General features: G+C 43.9%; 2 protein-coding genes across 6 annotated transcripts in view; one reads left to right on the forward strand and one right to left on the reverse strand.

Annotated features, from left to right (window-relative positions):
- Positions 1–4,103, reverse strand: part of ATP7B (ATPase copper transporting beta) — a 76,307-nt gene extending 72,204 nt beyond the window's left edge. The window contains exons 1-2 of one of the 4 annotated variants that reach the window (XM_062194251.1): positions 3,891–4,103; positions 3,257–3,362 (exon numbers count right to left, since the gene is read on the reverse strand). In XM_062194251.1, coding sequence (XP_062050235.1) covers positions 3,257–3,307 — 51 coding nt within the window. In that variant the 5' untranslated portion in view covers positions 3,308–3,362; positions 3,891–4,103. The other 3 variants (XM_062194254.1, XM_062194252.1, XM_062194253.1) reach the window with 3 other exon arrangements.
- Positions 4,104–4,221: 118 nt separating this feature from the next.
- On the forward strand, positions 4,222–17,952 carry ALG11 (ALG11 alpha-1,2-mannosyltransferase). 2 transcript variants are annotated; one of them, XM_062194257.1, is made up of 5 exons: positions 4,239–4,328; positions 7,783–7,883; positions 8,605–8,832; positions 10,933–11,864; positions 14,322–17,952. In XM_062194257.1, exons 3-5 carry the CDS (start codon positions 8,681–8,683, stop codon positions 14,591–14,593), a joined length of 1,356 nt encoding a protein of 451 aa, XP_062050241.1. In that variant the 5' UTR covers positions 4,239–4,328; positions 7,783–7,883; positions 8,605–8,680; the 3' UTR covers positions 14,594–17,952. The 2 variants fall into 2 exon arrangements, with proteins under 2 accessions (XP_062050239.1, XP_062050241.1); XM_062194255.1 differs by lacking the exon at positions 7,783–7,883 and having other exon boundaries at positions 4,222–4,328.
- Positions 17,953–18,406: the final 454 nt, after the last annotated feature.

Genomic DNA, 18,406 nt, shown 5'->3' on the forward strand with positions numbered 1-18,406 from the left:
GGATAAAGCCACCACCTGCAGTGCCAGCATCCCAAATGGGCACTCCACTTCCAATCCAGCTCTCTGCTATGGCCTGGGAAAGCAGTGGAAGACGACCCAAGTCCTTAGGCCCCTGCATCCACATGGGATACCCGGAAGAAGCTTTTGGCTCCTGGCTTTGGATTGGAACAGCTCTGACTGTTGCAGCCACCTGGGGAGTGAACCAGCAGATGGAAGATCTCTCTTTATGTATTTCTGCCTCTCTGTAACTCTGCCTTTCAAATAAATAAATCTTCAAAAAAAAAATCTCTTTTTGGGTGCCTCTGCCTTTCAAATAAATAACTAAAAAAAAAAAAAAAAACCAGGGTTGCAAAGAAAAGCTATTATTTATTGATTTAAATAATCCTACCAATTGGTATGACCAAGTGTCAAGTTAGTTTAGAATATGTACCTAAGAAAAGTTAGACAGTCCTAAGACTCAACCCTACATCTTCCTCTTATTAGCAAAGTACTCCAGGCAAGTTATTATTTCTGCCTCAGTTTCCCCACATGTGAAGCAATGACACAGCATTCTAGCCCTCCCACCCCCTTTCCTCCTTCCACTGTTTGTCATACACTGAGGTCACTTATTCTGTACTGTTTCTATTCACAGCACTTCTGACACCAAATGTGTGGGGTTTTTCTTCATACCAACCAGTTCCCTAACTCTCCAGACAGCAACTGGGTACCCACAATTCAGTTCCAACATTAACTACCTTGAGTCAGCATAGATCCCATGGTGCAAGGGCTCAGTTCCACAAGACTACCTCCCACTTCCGACACCAGTAGCCACACTGCTTACCAATGGTCATTAAGCTCAGGGAACTCCCACAAGCTTCTCCTCAGTGGGATCATTTGCTAGCGCAGCTCACAGGACTCAGGAATGCGATTTGCTACCACCAGTTTATTATAAAGGATACAACTCAGGAAGAGCTAATGGAAGAGACAGGGCATATAATTGGGATGGGTGCATTGTTCATCAACCCAGAAACTTCTAAACCCCAGCATTAAGAGTTTTTATCTAAGTTCAGCTTGGTAGGCATAACTGATTAAATTATTAGCTGCTGGTGATGGGGTCATTGATTATAGGCAATGAAGTCAATCTCCAGCCCTTCTTGGTTCTAACCCCCTAACCACCAGGTTAGTTTCTCCAGTGACCAGCCTCCCAATCTGAAGAGCCACCTCATTAACATAAACTCAGGAATGTGGAAGGGGGTCTGTTATGAATAACAAAAGATCACTATCACTCAGGACAACCTAAGGGATTTAGAAGGTCTGTGACAGGAACCCAGATCAAAGACCAAATTACATTTCTTATTGTAACTCTGGTCTGAGGACTTCAACCCTCTGTGGTTTCTCCACCTACAATACTCCAGGAAATCTGAATCATCCAGATCTCTACCCAAATGCCACCTCCCCAGGAAAGCCTTCCCAGACAGTCAACTGAAAGAATCTTCCTTCCTTAAGTCCCTACCCTGCTTTATTTCCATCAGCGCACTTATCAGTACCTGAAATAACACTATTTATTTGTTTACCCTTTGTTCTCTGCATCCCCTAGTAGGATAAAAATATCTTGAGGGCAGGGCTTGATCTTACCTGCATCTCCAGCACCAGGAATGCCTGACACACAGGACTCAAAAATAAAAAACAAAAAAACCAACCATTTGCTGAATAAATGGCCATAAGGAGGCAATAATACCTTCATCAAAGGGTTTTGTGGGGATTAAATGACAAAGTGCATATAGAGGGATACAAAATGCTTAATACAATGCCTAGCACATGGTAAACTCAGTAACGTTGGCTGATGCTATTATCAAAGGAATCCAGATGAGGGTGAGGCCAATGTAGGCCAGAGCAGTTATAGAGGTTTCAAGGAGGGGTGGGGTCTTGAGCTTGATCTGGAAGGATAACGACTTTTCCCTTTGGTGGGGACACTGCAGAGGGTTCCAGGAATCTCCTCTGTACCAGCCACCTTTCCCCAACATGTGCTTTCCTCACACTTGGGCTCAAATGTGGAGTCATCACACTGTAACTGCTGAATCATTTCTCTGCCCATCCTTTTCATCCATGTATCTTGCATTTCTCTAGTACCAGAGCCTAGACAAATTTCACCATGCAACAGCACTCGGTAACATCACTGAATCCATTTCAGAAATCCTTAGAAAAGGAAGAACCTTCTCTTGATGCCAGCAACCCAGTCCTAGGTGTCTATCTGAAATACTCTAGTCAACATTAAAACTGATGTACGAGAATGTCCCCTTGCAAGAGGCAAGGAAAAAAACAGAAGAGCAACCAGAATGTCCACCCACCAGGGAATAAGCTATGGTGCAACCATGCTTTGTAGAGATTAAACTGAGTAAAACAGCACTTAGTGAAACAATCTCTAAAATGCATTGTTGGGGTGGGGGTGGGGTTAAGAATACACACCATGTGATTTCATTCAGGTGAAACAAAAATTTTAAAGGCACACACAAAAAACCGTGTGCATGCATGGGGGTATTTCCAAAAGCTCACAAAAACCTAATTAAAAGATAGCTCCCTTTTAGTGCAACCAAAAAAAAAAAAAAACCTTTGAAATTCATGCGCTTTTTCATAAGACACATTTTCTAAGAACTTTTTGAAGGCCCTCTCATAGCTACCACTTCAACTTTTTTGCACCAAAATCAATTTTTAAATTACATTTTCCACAAAAGTTTTGAAGTACCCACGTAGATATCTACCTATCTCTTGTTTAACCACCCTATCTGCTCTCCACCATTGTGACCCAAACACACAGGTTTCAATAAATATTTGCTGAACGAATGAAAAAAACATTTGTGCCTGGAAAAAGGACTGTAACGCAGAGCTGCTTATCATGCTAAATATGTCTGTGCCGTCTCCATTTTTAAAGGACTACATTAATGTGCTACCTGTATAATTAGAATGACTTTTTAAAAGTTACTTTTTAAAAACACCCGTGGCACGACCTACATACATCATCGGGGGTCCCGGCACCTGCCTAGCAACTAACTTGCTTGTGAGTAGTTAAGAGATCTTACTCCAACTTCTCACTCTGTACTTCTCTGGCATCAGATTCCATAACAGCATGAAGATAAAGAGCCAAGCGCTGGTTTTCAGTTGTTCCTGAACCCCAGCCCTTCCTATAAAGGTGCTTTTGTCCCACACGCGGGGCCCTGGGGCTCAGCCTCCCCGGCAGGTAGCGGGAGTGCCCCCAAGGCGGGAGGGCGCACAAACTTACTTTCCGACCGCCTCCTTCTCTGCCTGCGACCTGTCGCTCCAGCTCAGGCATCTTGGCCCGCAGACACCGATCTCTTCTCCGATCCAGCCCAGAGCCCAAAGGTCACCTGTCAGCAAAGGAGAAGAGCGGCGTTAACAGCCGGCGTGACGAGGCGCGGGCGACGAGGGCATCGTGCGGCTCGGCTCTCCCCGAGGAGGGCTCTGGGACCCGGCCCCTCCGTCGAGCCAGGGACTCCGCAGCCTTCGCCCTTAGAGGCGATTCCCAGACGCGCGCCGCCGTGCCCCCGACCCGCACCCCCGGGGCCTCACGCGGCTGGGCCGGGCCGTGCCTCAGTGTCCTCCGCCGTTCCCGGACCGCAGGGCGGGCGGGGGCCAGCCCTCCCTGCCCGTCTCCGCTGCGGAGAACCGGCGCGCCTGGGACTCAGTCCGGGACTTGTGTGTGCGGGGAGGGGAGGCCGGCCAGCAGCGCAGCCCCGGGCGGGAAGAGCAGGTCCCGAGGCTCGCCCACCGCCTGCGGGGAAGCTGCGGCGGGGCGCGGCGGGGCTCCCGGTCCGCTCCGCGCAGCCCCCTCTCGGACTCCGCGTTGGGTGTCGCGGGTCCCAAGCGCGGCAACGGCGCGGGAGTGAACTTTGCACCTGGAAGATCGATCCACGGCGCGCTATGGCCTCCCATTTGGTCTTCAACCGGCCGCGGGCTCTGGGCTGGGGGCGGGGGAGCCCGTGCAGGGGTTTCAGTGGGGGAGGGGACCGAGGCGGGAGCGCCGACTGTCCATCACAAGCCACGCCCTCCAAAGGCCGTCTCCCACTGCGGTCCCGCCCATAGAGGGCGGGACCCGTGTGCGCCACGCTGAAAAATCCTGTCTACGCCTCTGTAATGCCTATTGGTTGGGAGGCCGTGGGAAGCTACCACTAGAAGCCAATTGGGACACAGGGTCAGCCCGCGGGGGCGGGGGAAACACTCACGCTTCCTCAGGAGCCAATAGACAAAGGGGATGCAGAAAGGCTTCCTGAGTTCGGGGGTCGGCGCAAGATGGCGGCTGCCAAAGGGGGTTGGTTGGCGTGCGAGTTGTTGAGGTGAGCAGCGGGTGGTGTGGGTTTGCAGGTGTGACCTGTGCGGTGGTGGAACTTGCCTGTCCGGTGCAGCCCAAGTTTGCGAGGAAATGGCTTTCCCTGTCATTAGATTTTTTTCCTAGGCCAGTGAGCGGGCTTGGGGTCTTTCTCTGCTCCAAGTGGAGCAGACAAGGTCTTATTTATGACTCAGTTTACCAAATTATTTTCGCCAATTCAGTGCTGGCTAGACTCGAGTTTCTGTTCTGGTTTCAGCCTTTTCTTTCTCTTCTTCGCATTCCAGTTAGTCGGTCATAAATTTTATCTATTCTTCGTATTTCTTTATGATTGAGCTTTGTCATGCACTCGTTTTCCAATCTGTCTGGTCTCTCTGTTGCAAAGAAGACAACGGATCTTCCTTCTCGTCTCCTATGTTTCTCTAACGTAACTCACCAGAACTGCCATTGTTAACACATGTCACGATGTAAAGTTTATGCGGAACCTTCTGTTGAGTGATCATCTGTTGATTTAGTTCTTGGTTGATGTAAAGAATAGGTATAAAAAATCTTTAATTTTTATCACATACATAATGTATTGTTTCATCTGGGAATGTTAGGAAATAGATGAGTAAAGGAAAACTCATTAGGAATGCTACAGGCTGAAGAAAACTACTTTTAACATTTCAGTAAAAAAAACTCCCAGTTTTTTTCCTTATTTGCTGTTGTAATACTACTGTGTTTTAAATGCCTTGCCCTACACTAGTAAAACAGAAGCATTATTATATGCTACCCACCTAGTTCTTTTCAACACTTACATATTTTTTTGTTCAGGTTGAAAATTTATATTAACACAGTGGCTTCCTGAATATCAGTATGTACATATTCTCTCCAAAGTTAAGGTATTTCTTTTTCATTTTTGATTCTCTGCTTCAAATTCTATAGTAATTATTTAAAATATTAGAAAGTCTATTCTCAGAGTCTTCATGTTCTTCCTCTGTCATATGGAATATTCCTCACTCAGAGCTTTGTATGTTGTAATTGTTAATGTTTTCTGAGTGACTCACTGTTTTTTTTTTTATTCACTGTTGATTACAGTTATCAAGCCTTATGTTTAAATATTGGTACACATTGTTTAATAGTACATATTTTAAGTACATGTTAGGTGTTTAATAAATTTTGTAGAGCTTATAAGTCTGTCTTTGAAACTAATGAGACTCAAAGAACTGGTTTAACTTTAGTCATTAGTGTGGAGATTTTTTTCTGATTAAAAAAATTACTTATTTTCATCTTATTTGAAAGGGAGAAAGATAGATGGACCTACAGAAAGAGATCTTCCATCCACTGCTTTACTGCCCAAATGCCCACAAAAACCAAGGCTGGGCCAGGCAAAAAGCCTGGAACTCAACCTGGGTCTCCCATGTGGGTGGCAGGGTTCCAAGTGTTTGAGCTATCATCTGCTGCCAAAGTAGCAGGAAGCTGGATCAGAAGATGAGGAGCCTAGACCCAAACCAGGCGCTTCAACATGGGATGCAAGTGTCCCAAGTGGCAACTTAACTGCATCAAATGCCTGCCCTCCCCTTTCTGATTTTAGGTCATTTTGAAAAGCCTGGCACCTGAATTTCCCACCTAAGTCATTTGAAGGAATTGTCATGAAAACATTTATATCCTATGAATCTATAAAACAAGCTTTGGATACTTGGCCCAGTAAAACCAACTGTCCTGGGACCTGTGCTGTGGCACAGTAGGTTAAGCCTCTACCTGTGGCACTGGCTTCCCATGTAGGTGCTAGTTGAGTCCTGGCTGTTCCACTTCCAATCCAGCTCCCTGTTAATGGCCTGGGAGAGCAATGGAAGATGGCTCAAGTGCTTTGTCAATCCAAAGATGGCTTTGGATTGGCCCAGCTCCAACTGGTGCTGCCATCTGGGAAGTGAACCAGAGGATGGAAGACCTCTCTCTCTGTAACTCTGTCAGTCAAATAAATAAATAAATCTTAAAAAAACAAAAACATATGAACTCATATATTCTTAATGCTAAAAGAATGACAGGTCTTATTACTTATGTGAAATTATTCATCCTTTAAGGCAGTGATTCTTAAAATACGGTCCTTGGACCCTTGTGGGTTTAAGACTCAGGGAGTCTTTCAAGTCAAACTGTTTTTATAATAATGTTAAAATAACATTTTCTTTTTTCGCTGTGTAGTTAAAATCACTTTAGCACAAATTACTTTTAGTACTTAAAAATACTCTCGTGGGGCTGGCTCTGTGGCGCAATGGGTTAATACCCTGGCCTGCAGCATCAGCATCCCATATAGGCTCCGGTTTGAGACCCAACTGCTCCACTTCCAATCCAGCTCTCTGCTATGGCCTGGGAAAGCAGTAGAAGATGACCCAAGTCCTTGGGCCCCTGCACCCAGGTGGGAGATCCAGAAGAAGCTTCTGGCTCCTGGCTTCAGATCAGTGCAGCTTTGGCTGTTGCAGCCAATTGGGGAGTGAACTAGTGGATGGAAGACCTCTCTCTCTCTCTAGCTCTCTCTCTCTCTCTCTCTGCCTCTCCTCTCTCTGTGTAACTCTCTGACTTTCAAATAAATAAATAACTTTTTATTCTTTTTTTTTTTTTTTTTGACAGGCAGAGTGGACAGTGAGAGAGAGAGACAGAGAGAAAGGTCTTCCTTTGCCGTTGGTTCACCCTCCAATGGCCGCCACGGCTGGCGTGCTGCGGCCGGCGCACCGCGCTGATCCGATGGCAGGAACCAGGTGGCTATCCTGGTTTCCCATGGGGTGCAGGGCCCAAGCACTTGAGCCATCCTCCACTGTACTCCCTTGCCACAGCAGAGAGCTGGCCTGGAAGAGGGGCAGCCGGGACAGAACCGGCGCCCCGACCGGGACTAGAACCCGGTGTGCTGGCGCCGCAAGGCAGAGGATTAGCCTAGTGAGCCGCGGCGCCGGCCGATAAATAACTTTTTAAAAATACTCTAGGTGAAATAGTATTTTGCCAGCTCCGAACTCCAAAGTACTTATCTTTTTAATATTATGTATTACAGAATGGAGGTAGTAAATATGACATTTCTGTACTGAGGTCTGATGAATATCTCAAAGAAAATCTCTTATATGATTGTCTAACTTGCAGACTGAATTAAAGAACTTTTGAAAAAAGATTTATTTGAAAGGCAGAGTGACAGAGAGAAGGAGAGACAAAGAACAATCTTCATTTCTCTGGTTCACTCCCCAAATGGCTGCAACAGCCAGGGCTGGGCAAAGGATTATGGTAGGCATTGGAGATTTTTCTGTCAGCCTGGCAGTAATAGAGAATCTTTTAATAGTCAATTTGTGAATGAGATTGCTAATGTCAGTAAATAGACCATTAGTGGATTTTTGGCAGCTTATTCAGAGGCATATAAGAAGAAAATAGGTCACGTAAACAGATCAAATACAGAGCTTTGAGAAGAGTTGTAGAAACCCAAATTCTATATCTTTTTACTCCAGGAACGATTCTACTTACAGTGAAATAAGAGATGAAAATGATTTACTCTGTCACCAAACTTTTAACTAATGGAATAGTGATCATTCAAAGACACATTTTTGAGGTAAAAATTGTCATTTTGAGAGTTAAATGCCACTCCTAATCATGTCTTGTTTAGTTAATTGTTAAATTTGGGTTTTAATCTCTTTACATATACACTGAATAGGAGAAAAGTAACACAATATTAATTTTTACTGCTGATTTAAGTGTGTTAAATTGCTATCATGTTGGGGCTGACGTCATCAAGCTGCAGCCTGTGATGCTGGCTTCCGATGTCAGAGAGCCAGTTCTAGGCTTAGCTATTCTGCTTCTGCCCCAACTCTTTTCTAATGCACCTGGGAAGGCAACAGATGATGGCCCAAGTACTTGGGCCCCTACACCCCCGTGGGACATCAGGATGGAGTTCCAGGCCCCTGGCTTCAGCCTGGACCAGCCCCAGCCATTGTAGGCATTTGGGGAGTGAGCCAATGGAAGGAAGATTTCTTTTTCTATCCCTCTCTCTGTCCCTCTGCCTTGCAAATGAATAAAATGTTTTTTTTTTTTAAATTCCTAGCATGTAATTAAAGAAAATTGGAATTAAAGGTGACTTAAAGTTTGACATTGGGTGTTTATTAGATCTTATAATTAAAAAAGAGCTTTGATAACTATTTTGTTAACCAACTTGCTAACTACTAAAATTCTCTCTTTGCTTCTAATATATAGAAGAGATTAGTAAAAGTAGATTTTAACTTGTGTTATTTTTAATGGTCATCACATTGATTTTCACTTTTTCTCTTTTATTTCAGGTTTTTTTACTCATTGTTCTTCCCTGGGCTAATTGTGTGTGGAATTTTATGTGTATGTTTGTTCATTGTCCTTTGGATGATCAGACTACTGCTTCAGAAAAAGAAAAAATCAGTGTCAAGCAAAAATGGGAAAAATCAAATGGTGATTGCATTTTTTCATCCCTACTGCAATGCTGGTGGAGGAGGAGAAAGAGTTTTATGGTGTGCCCTAAGAGCCCTGCAGAAAAAGTAGGTATGCATCGTGCTTAGCTGATGTGCTACATTATGACCATTCTTTAAAAAATCATTACCCAGAAATTCATCTGTCTTTGGTACCTTACTTGTCTCCAGTTTCTTAATTGTTCTTCAGTAAGAAAATATTTCTTTCATATGGCCATCTGCCTTATAAGATCCTATTGAAAAAATAAATGAGCCTGTGGTGCCAGCACACCGGGTTCTAGTCCGGGTGGGGGCGCCGGATTCTGTCCCAGTTGCCCCTCTTCCAGGCCAGCCCTCTGCTGTGGCCCGGGAGTGCAGTGGAGGATGGCCCAAGTGCTTGGGCCTTGCACCTGCATGGGAGACTGGGAGAAGCACCTGGCTCCTAGCTTCGGATCAGTGTGGCGCGCTGGCCGCGGCAGCTATTGGAGGGTGAACCAACGGCAAAAGGAAGATCTTTCTCTCTCTCTCTCTCTGTCCACTTTGCCTGTCAAAAAAATAAATAAATAAAATAATAAAAAATAAAAAATAAATGACTAAATAAAAGATCTTATTGAATTTTAAGTGCTGTGATAAAGAAATTAATGGGGAAATCATCTACTTTTTTTTTTTTTTTTTTTAAGATTTATTTACTTATTTTGAGAGAGTTAAAGAGAGAGATCCTCCATCCACTGGTTCACTCCCTGGATGGCCCAGAGCTGGGCTGGGCTAAAGCCAGGAGCACAGGAGCTTCTCACAGGTCTCCCACATGAATGGCAAGAACCCAACGTTCGGCCACCTGCTGCTGCTTTTCCCAGGCCATTAGTAGGGAGCTGGATTGGAAGTGGAGCAGCTTGGACATGAACTGGTGCCCACATGGGAGGCTGGCGTCACAGGTGGTAACTTTACCCACTATGCCACAATGCCAACCCCCTTACATCTGCTTTTGTGGGAGAATTTTATGAGGATAACCAGTCATGTTAGGAGAATGTATATGGAAGATATTAAATAATTAACAGAAATGTACCAAGTATTGCAGAACTCTTTAAACCTGAACACTTTAGTCAGTGCAGGAACATAGGAATAATCTTTATGAAAGTGTTTATACATTGATTCTAATTTTAATACCATCACCATTTGGATGATCTTAAGGTACTGTGTTAAAAGGAATATGGTGTCACACATCATTTAATGTTTTAGGTTTCCTTACCCCTGCCCCTTACACCTTCAAAATATTTGATTCCCTTTCAGAGAGGAAAAAGCGTAGTAAATTAGGTTCCATTATTGCTTTATCATCTGACAGGACTGATTATCCTTCCATGGTACCCTACTTTAGGGAACATGCCTTTGATTCTGTTCCAAAGCCTTCACACATAATTCCCTCCACTGTCCAAGATGATGGGACCAACAGATCTGGTATCTGGTGAGAGCTCACTCTGCTTCATAAATGGCACCATCTTTTTCTGTCCTTGTGTAGCGAAAGAGACAAGCAAGCTCCCTTAGGCCTCCTTTATAAAGGCACTAATCAGGGGGTAGCATTGTGGCACAGCAAGTTAAGTTACCACTCGCTTCACCAACCTCCCATATCGAGCAGCAGTTCAAGCCCAGCTGCTCTACTTCTAATCCAGCTCTCTGCTAATGTCCTAGGAAGGCAGCAGATAGATGGTGGCCCAAGTACTTGGGCACTTGCCACCCATGTTGGAGAACCAGATAGAGTTCCTGGCTCCTGGCTTCAACCTGGCCCAGTCGTAGCTGTTGCAGCCATTTAGGGAGTGAACCAGCAGGTGGAAGATCTCTCTCTCTCTCAATCACTCTGCCTTTCAAATAAATAAAGGTATTAATCCTCATTAAGAGGCCCCTCCCCTTCCCACCATCCAGGGGATTAGGCTTCCACATAGCAATTTTGAGGTGACACAAACGTTCAGACCATAATGCACAGTCATGAAGGACTAATAATTTTAGTTGTTGTCATTGGGCAATGGAAGACTCACAAAAGGATGAGGTCCATAGTTCAATTGCAATGAATGAAAAATAGTGGAAAACATTTTTAATATAAAAACGTTTCTTTATGACCATGAGAAAATAATTATCTACAACTTTTTGTTTGGTGTTAACGTGAATTAATGACATCTTAACTATTATATTCTGTTTTAGATATCCTGAAGCAGTTTATGTTGTTTATACTGGCGATATTAATGTCAACGGTCAACAGATACTGGAAGGTGCCTTCAGAAGATTTAACATCAGATTGGTTCACCCAGTGCAGTTTGTGTTCTTAAAGAAACGCTACCTTGTGGAAGATTCACGCTATCCTCACTTCACACTGTTGGGCCAAAGTCTCGGATCCATTTTTCTTGGCTGGGAAGCTCTCATGCAGTGTGTCCCTGATGTTTACATTGATTCAATGGGATACGCTTTCACGCTTCCTCTGTTTAAGTATGTAGGAGGTTGCCGAGTTGGAAGCTATGTTCATTATCCCACCATCAGCACTGACATGCTCTCTGTGGTGAAGAATCAAAATGTTGGATTTAATAATGCAGCTTTTATTACCAAAAATGCTTTCCTCAGCAAAGCAAAGCTCATCTACTACCATCTATTTGCTTTTATTTATGGACTTGTTGGTTCTTGCAGTGACACAGTCATGGTCAATTCTTCCTGGACACTAAACCATATTCTGTCACTGTGGAAGGTTGGGAATTGCACTGACATTGTCTACCCACCTTGTGATGTGCAGACATTCCTGGACATTCCCTTACATGAGGAAGAGATGACCCAAGAGCATCTGCTGGTTTCCATCGGGCAGTTCAGGCCTGAAAAGAATCATCCTTTGCAGATCAGAGCCTTTGCTAAATTGCTGAGTAAGAAGGTGGTGGAGTCACCTCCTTCCCTTAAACTTGTCCTTATTGGAGGTTGTCGGAACAAGGATGATGAACTCAGGGTAAATCAACTGAGAAGGCTCTCTGAGGAGTTAGGCGTTCAAGAAGATGTGGAATTTAAAATAAACATTCCGTTTGATGAACTGAAGAAGTACTTGTCCAAAGCAACAATCGGTCTGCATACCATGTGGAATGAGCATTTTGGGATTGGTGAGTCTGTTCTTTTGTTTGGTGGCACGAGATGTACATTTTAGCTTTTGCTGACGAAATGATAATTCTCTGGAAGTCCGCATCAGGCCCTAATTCTCTCTTTAATTCCCCAAGGATGCTTTCCTCATTCGAGGCCCTATAAGATGGTAGTGAATAGTAACAGCTAATATTTATTGACCACTCACTGTGTACAAATCACTGTCTTGGGTTTTTACAAGTATTATATAGTTTAATCTTCCCTAAAATGCTACTTGGTAAGTAGTACACTTATTCTTACTTTATACATAAGGAAACTGAGGCACACAGAGGTTTAGAAATTGCTCAAGGTCAAACAGTTAAGTAAGTAATATGGGTAGTAGCCAGATTCTAACCCAGATAGCTCTTACTTTTTAAATTTTTTTTAAGATTTATTTATTTGTTTATTTAAATCGAAGAATGACAAGAGAGGGGGAGAGATAGGAAGAGGAAGAGAGATTTTCCATCTGCTGGCTCACTCCCCAAATGCCTACAACAGCGATGGCTGGGCCAGACCAGAGCCGGAAGCCAGGAATTCCATCCAGGTCTCTCGTGTGGATGGCGGGAACCCAAGTACTTGAGCCCTTATCTGCTGCCCCCCTAGAACATTAGCAGGATGACGAAGCAGAAACAGAGACAGGACTGGATCCCAGGCACTTCTATATAGAATTCAGATATCCCAAGCAGCAGCTTAACCCACTGTACACAATGCCTACCAAGTCCCTGCTGTGAGCTACCATGTTGTCACTCCCCACCTGACCCCATCTTTGTACTGCTACAGATTCCTGGCCCGAATATAATCCCATGAATGGCCAAATCAGAATCTGTGGGTGATGCCCAGGTACAGGTATTTCACCAAAAGCTGAGAACCACCATCTCCGGATGGGCTTCTCATCATAATTCTTTTGGTCCTTTATTGAGTCTATACTTATTATTACAATGGCCTTCCCTTTTCTCTGCCAAATCCCATTATCAGTTTTTGTTTGTTTGTTTGTTGCCTTTTTTTTTTTTTTTTTTTTTTTTGACAGAGTGGACAGTGTGAGAGACAGAGAGAAAGGTCTTCCTTTTCCGTTGGTTCACCCCCAATGGCCGCTGCGGCCGGCACGTTGCGGCCAGCGCACCGTGCTGATCCGAAGCCAGGAACCAGGTGCTTCTCCTGGTCTCCCATGCGGGTGCAGGGCCCAAGGACCTGGGCCATTCTCCTCTGCACTCCCAGGCCACAGCAGAATGCTGAACTGGAAGAGGAGCAACCGGGACAGAATCCGGCACCCTGACTGGGACTAGAACCCGGTGTGCCGGCGCCGCAGGTGGAGGATTAGCCTATTGGGCCGTGGTGCCAGCCTCAAGTATTGCATTTCAAAGCTTTCTGTTTCCAAAGCCCACTGTGGCTGTAGTGTGGGGAGCAGACTGGTGAGGAGCAGAGAGCAAGACTGGAAAGGCAGGAGGCTGAGCTGGGCTGCTGCAGCAATTCCAGCAGGAGGTGCGGGCAAGCTGAATGATTTCACCTCTGTACCATCCTTCAGAGACTCGAGTCACTTCAGTCATATTCTGAAGAACCTGATTTCCCTCTTGGAACCCAACTGATAGAGCCTGGCTAAAGTAATTTTAAGAGGGCTTCAAAAAGTTCATGGAAATGCATGTTGTCTGCTGTCATTCCTCCAGCTCTGCCAAGTTTTCTTTTCATTCCATTTTCCATAAACCTTTGGAAGCTCCCTATCATTTGGCAGAAACTAACCATAACTTCCATTTAGTTCAACTGCTCCTGGGCATGCGATGCTCTTAGATATGCCAGAAATCCAGGCAGCTACATAAACACTTTTCAGCGGCAGTGTTTCAAGAGTTTGCATTTTTTTTTTCTTTTTTCTGCTAATGTAAGCTCTTAAGATTTTGTTTCTGATACCTTTCGTCTTTCTAATCTGATCAAATTCTACCATCTTTGAAAGCGTTATTGATTGATTTACTTGAGAGCAGACACTCCCAGCTGGCAGGTCAACTCCCCAAATGCCCACAACAGCCAGGGTTGGGCTGGGCCAAAGCTGAAGCTGAGAATCACTCCCACATGGGTGCTGGGAGCCGAGCTATTTGAGCCACCACTGTTGCCTTCCTAGGGTCCACATTAGCAGGAAGCTGGAGTCAAGAGCCAGAGCCAGGAATCAAGTGCAGGCACTCTGATATAGGATGTGGGTGTGCCAACCAGCATCTTAACCACCTGGCCAAGTGCCCACCCTTACTTGTCTGTTTCAATTAAGAATGAAGCAGGACTACTAGGAAGCTTTGAAAACTCAAAAACTCAGAATTATTTTGTTTTGCACCAAGGAAGTTAAATGAGCCCATTTATAACCATATCATCATTTACTTAAGTTTCTTAACATTTTTGAAAGTTTCTGCTCGTTCCCAGGAACACACTCAGAAACGTCAAAGACTGTCTTGTTTCTTTCTTAGGCATTGTGGAGTGTATGGCAGCTGGCACAATTATCCTGGCGCATAACTCAGGGGGCCCGAAGCTCGACATTGTCATTCCTCATGATGGACAAATAACTGGATTTCTGGCTGAGACTGAAGAAGGCTATGCTGAGACAATGGCTCATATTCTTTCCCTGTCTGCAGAAAAGAGACTCCAAATCAGAAACAGTGCGCGTGCATCTGTCAGCAGATTCTCTGATCAGGAGTTTGAAATGGCATTCCTGTCGTCCGTGGAGAGGTTATTTAAATAATGCTGTATCTGTGAAAATTAGAGAAACTTTTATAATAAATTCAGCCTGAGCAGTATTTATATGGGCAAGGTATTTATTTCAATGAAAAAAGGCAGAATTACCTAATTGGAAAAGCTTATAGTTCATGGTAAAAAGGCATATAGCTTAAAAGTAAGAACTATAGTGTTTGTTCTTGATTTCTGAAATTTGGTCTCAAATTTCTGAAAAATATGGATCTGAGAAAAAATATTTTTTCAAAGATTTATTTATTTATTTGAAAGGCAGAGTTACAGAGAGTCAGAGGCAGAGAGAGAGGTCTTCCATCTGTTGGTTCACTCCCCAGATGGCCACAGTGGCCCAGGGAGTGAACCAGCTCACTAGGCTAATCCTCTGCCTGCGGTGCCGGCACCCTGGGTTCTAGTCCTGGTTGGGGTGCCGATTCTGTCCTGGTTGCTCCGCTTCCAGGCCAGCTCTCTGCTGTGGCCCAGGAAGACAGTGGAAGATGGCCCAAGTCCTTGGGCCCTGCACTCACATGGGAGACCAGGAGGAAGCACCTGGCTCCTGTCTTCGGATCTGCATGTCACGCTAGCCGTAGTGGCCATTTTGGGGGTGAACCAACAGAAGGAAGACCTTTCTTTCTGTCTCTCTCTCTCTCTCACTAACTCTGCCTGTCAAAAAAAAAAAAAAAGTGGAGCAGCTGGGACTGGAACTGGTACCCATATGGGATGCCAGCAGTGCAGGCAGCAGCTTTAAACGCTATGCCACATTGCTAGCCCCAAAAAAATAATTTTTAAAATTTATTTATTTATTTGAAAGAGGAGCTCTGGCTGAAGTGGCAGCTAACATCCGGGTCTGACCTCGGCCTCCTCCTCTGCAGATGTCTGTCTGCCTTTTGACACCAACGCTGCTCCCTAATCTCCTGAGACTCGGGCTCTTCGCCTGTAACCTGGAAGTGTTGATGCTGGTTCTCACCACCTTTTAGAGTTGTGATACTGAAATGGAAAGCATAGGCTACGTCTTTGAAAATTATAAAAGTTATTTCAATTAAAGGTAAAAATATTCAGTAAATATCTTCTGTACTCCTGTGTATCAATGTATCACAACTCTATGTGGATTCTTGGTTACTAAGCCAGTAGTCCCGAATCAGTAGAAATTTAATACCACCTCTATCCTGAATAACTAGTGTGGAGACATGAATGTACATGTGTGCAGATAAGGCTACAAAGACCTACAACTTCTGGCATTTACTACATATGTAATCAGTTTCTTCCACTTCAGTGAATTGACCTGCTTCTCAGTCTGATTAGTCTTTGAGTTGGGGCATGTGAAAGAGGTCCTTCAACTTGCCTGGCTTCATTTTTTTTTTAACATTGATTTATTTATTTGAAAGGCAGAATTACAGAGAGGCAGAGGCAGAGAGAGAGGTCTTCCACCTGCTGGTTCACTCCCCAAATGGCCACAACGGTCAGAGCTGGGCCGATCCAAAGTCAGGAGCCAGGAGCTTCTTCCGGGTCTCCCACGTGGGTGCAGGGGCCCAACGACTTGGACCATCTTGTACTTTCTCAGGCCATAGCAGAGAGCTGATCGGGAAGTGGAGCAACCGAGACTCGAACCTGTACTCATATGGGATGCTGGCATTGCAGGTGGCAGCTTTACCCACTATACCACGGCGCCGCCCCCCACTCCCACCCCCCCATTTCATTTTATACTCCCAGTTTTGTTGTTGCTTCATGTGCAGGCCATCTTCTGTTATCAGCTCACAAAAGCAGCAGAAGAGAGAGTCCCAGGATGTGCCGACACACCAGCATAGCTTTGTGGAGCAGATGATTCTGTTTAGAAGAGGAAGACTTGTGGAAATCAGAGCTGGGAGGAGCCCCACAAAGTCTCTAGTCTGGTTTTCTCTTATTTCCAACTTCACAGACAAGAACACTTTAAAAAATAAAATAGAATTTTAAAGTTTATTTTATTTTAGAGGCAGAGAGAGACTGACCTCCCATCTGCTGGTTTGCAACCTAGATGCTTGCAACAAGCCTGGGCTGGGCCCTGACAGGAACCAGGGACATAGTCTAATCTCCCACATGAGTGGCAGGGACCCAGCTACTTGAGCCATCACTGCGCCTCCCACGGTGCCCACTAGCAGGAAGCTGGAATTGGGAACAGAGGCAGGACTTGAACCCAGGCACTACAATGTGAGCTGTAAGTATCCTAAGTGGCATCTTAACCACTATGCCAAAGGCACATCCTAATAAAAACATTTAAACCTAATGAACTTAGTAGACTCCTTCAGTATCACAAAGCTGTTCTAGGACAGAATCCAGATTGTAACCTGGTGTTACTCCTGACCTTATACTAGGTCTTGTTTTAGAGGGAGTCACTGAGGTAAGATTCATAGTGTAATCCATTCAGCCAACCCATCTACACAAAGAAAACTGTGAAACTAAAGACAGAGAAACTGAAATACAGCAAAGATAGAGGATGTGGTGAAGGAAGAAGGGATTCTGGAATTCCATGAAACATTGCTTAAGCCTCTTTCTCCAAAATGATTCTCATGTATATATACACTTCCATTGTTCCTAATGTAGCACATGGATTGTGTTTTTTTGTAAATGGCTGATAATCATAAAAACTGTCAAAACAGTATGTCAGCTACTGGTGTCTAGAGAACTTCTGAGAGGTTGCTTTTGAGTGGTCCAAATATGCTACATACTGAACCCACAGCAGGGGGAGATTCACATTCTTATTTCTAGTGCATTGATATGTAAGAATCTCTTTATACCTAAATATGATTTAGAACTAATACAGTTTTATAGCTGAATAACATTCTATTGTGTGTATGTATACACACCACATTCTTCATTCCGCTATAAAAAAAAAAGGAAGGAAATCCTGTCATTTGCAGCAAAATGGCTGGAGCTGGAGGACATCATGTTGAATGAAGTAAGACACAAAAAGACAAATACTGTATGTTCCCCCTTATATGTGAGAGCTAAAATTTTTTTAAAAGTCAGATATAAACTCTTTTTTTGTCTAAATATGATTTGAAGGAGTGATTTTCCATTATCTTGGGTACTTTTCCCAGGTGCCTTTTGTACCCTTTATGTTGTCTCCCAGTTTTCCCAATTCTGGTGTCTCCAAGCTCTTATGCCAAGAAATTTTTTTTTTAAAGAAGAAAGAAAAATAAAAGTTTGCCTCACCTGTGGTACATAAGAATTGGTTGTCAAGTTTAATAATCTTTTTAATTACTATTTCAAACATAAAAATTATAGTGCTTCATACATTTATTTTAATAACTTTTATAAGGTCATCAATAGGCAAAATTATGATACAGACTAATGTGATTATCAGTGATTTCAGAATATTTATTTTTAATTATGTAATGGACCCTGAACTCTGAGACTTAATATGAATAAAATAAGTAAACAAGAGTATGTCTTGCTAAATCTTTCCATGAGTACAACAGAAAAGTTACTTCTATTACACAACTACAAACAAGTTTCTAGAAACAAATTACATCCCTGTAATTTCCTCCCATCCCAGCCTCCATCCCACTGCTCCTCTGCTAACTCTTTTTCCCGCTTTCTCCACCTTAAATCTAAGGCCATCCTTGGCTTTGGAGAAGCATCAGTTCCAGTGTTGTAGTTCTGTGTGCTCACTCGGGCCATATGTACATGTCACAACCACACTTAGAAGTGAGGTTGAGGGTTAATATACACGTTGGTATCATTTAAACAATAATCAATTTGGTAGCTATTGTACACCAAGTTGAAAGAACATCACCAGGGTCACTGATGAAAAAAATGGAAAAGGACACAAAGAAATGGAAAGACATCCCAT

Source organism: Lepus europaeus, chromosome 6 (assembly GCF_033115175.1).
Source record: "Lepus europaeus isolate LE1 chromosome 6, mLepTim1.pri, whole genome shotgun sequence".
Taxonomy (NCBI): Eukaryota; Metazoa; Chordata; class Mammalia; order Lagomorpha; family Leporidae; genus Lepus; species Lepus europaeus.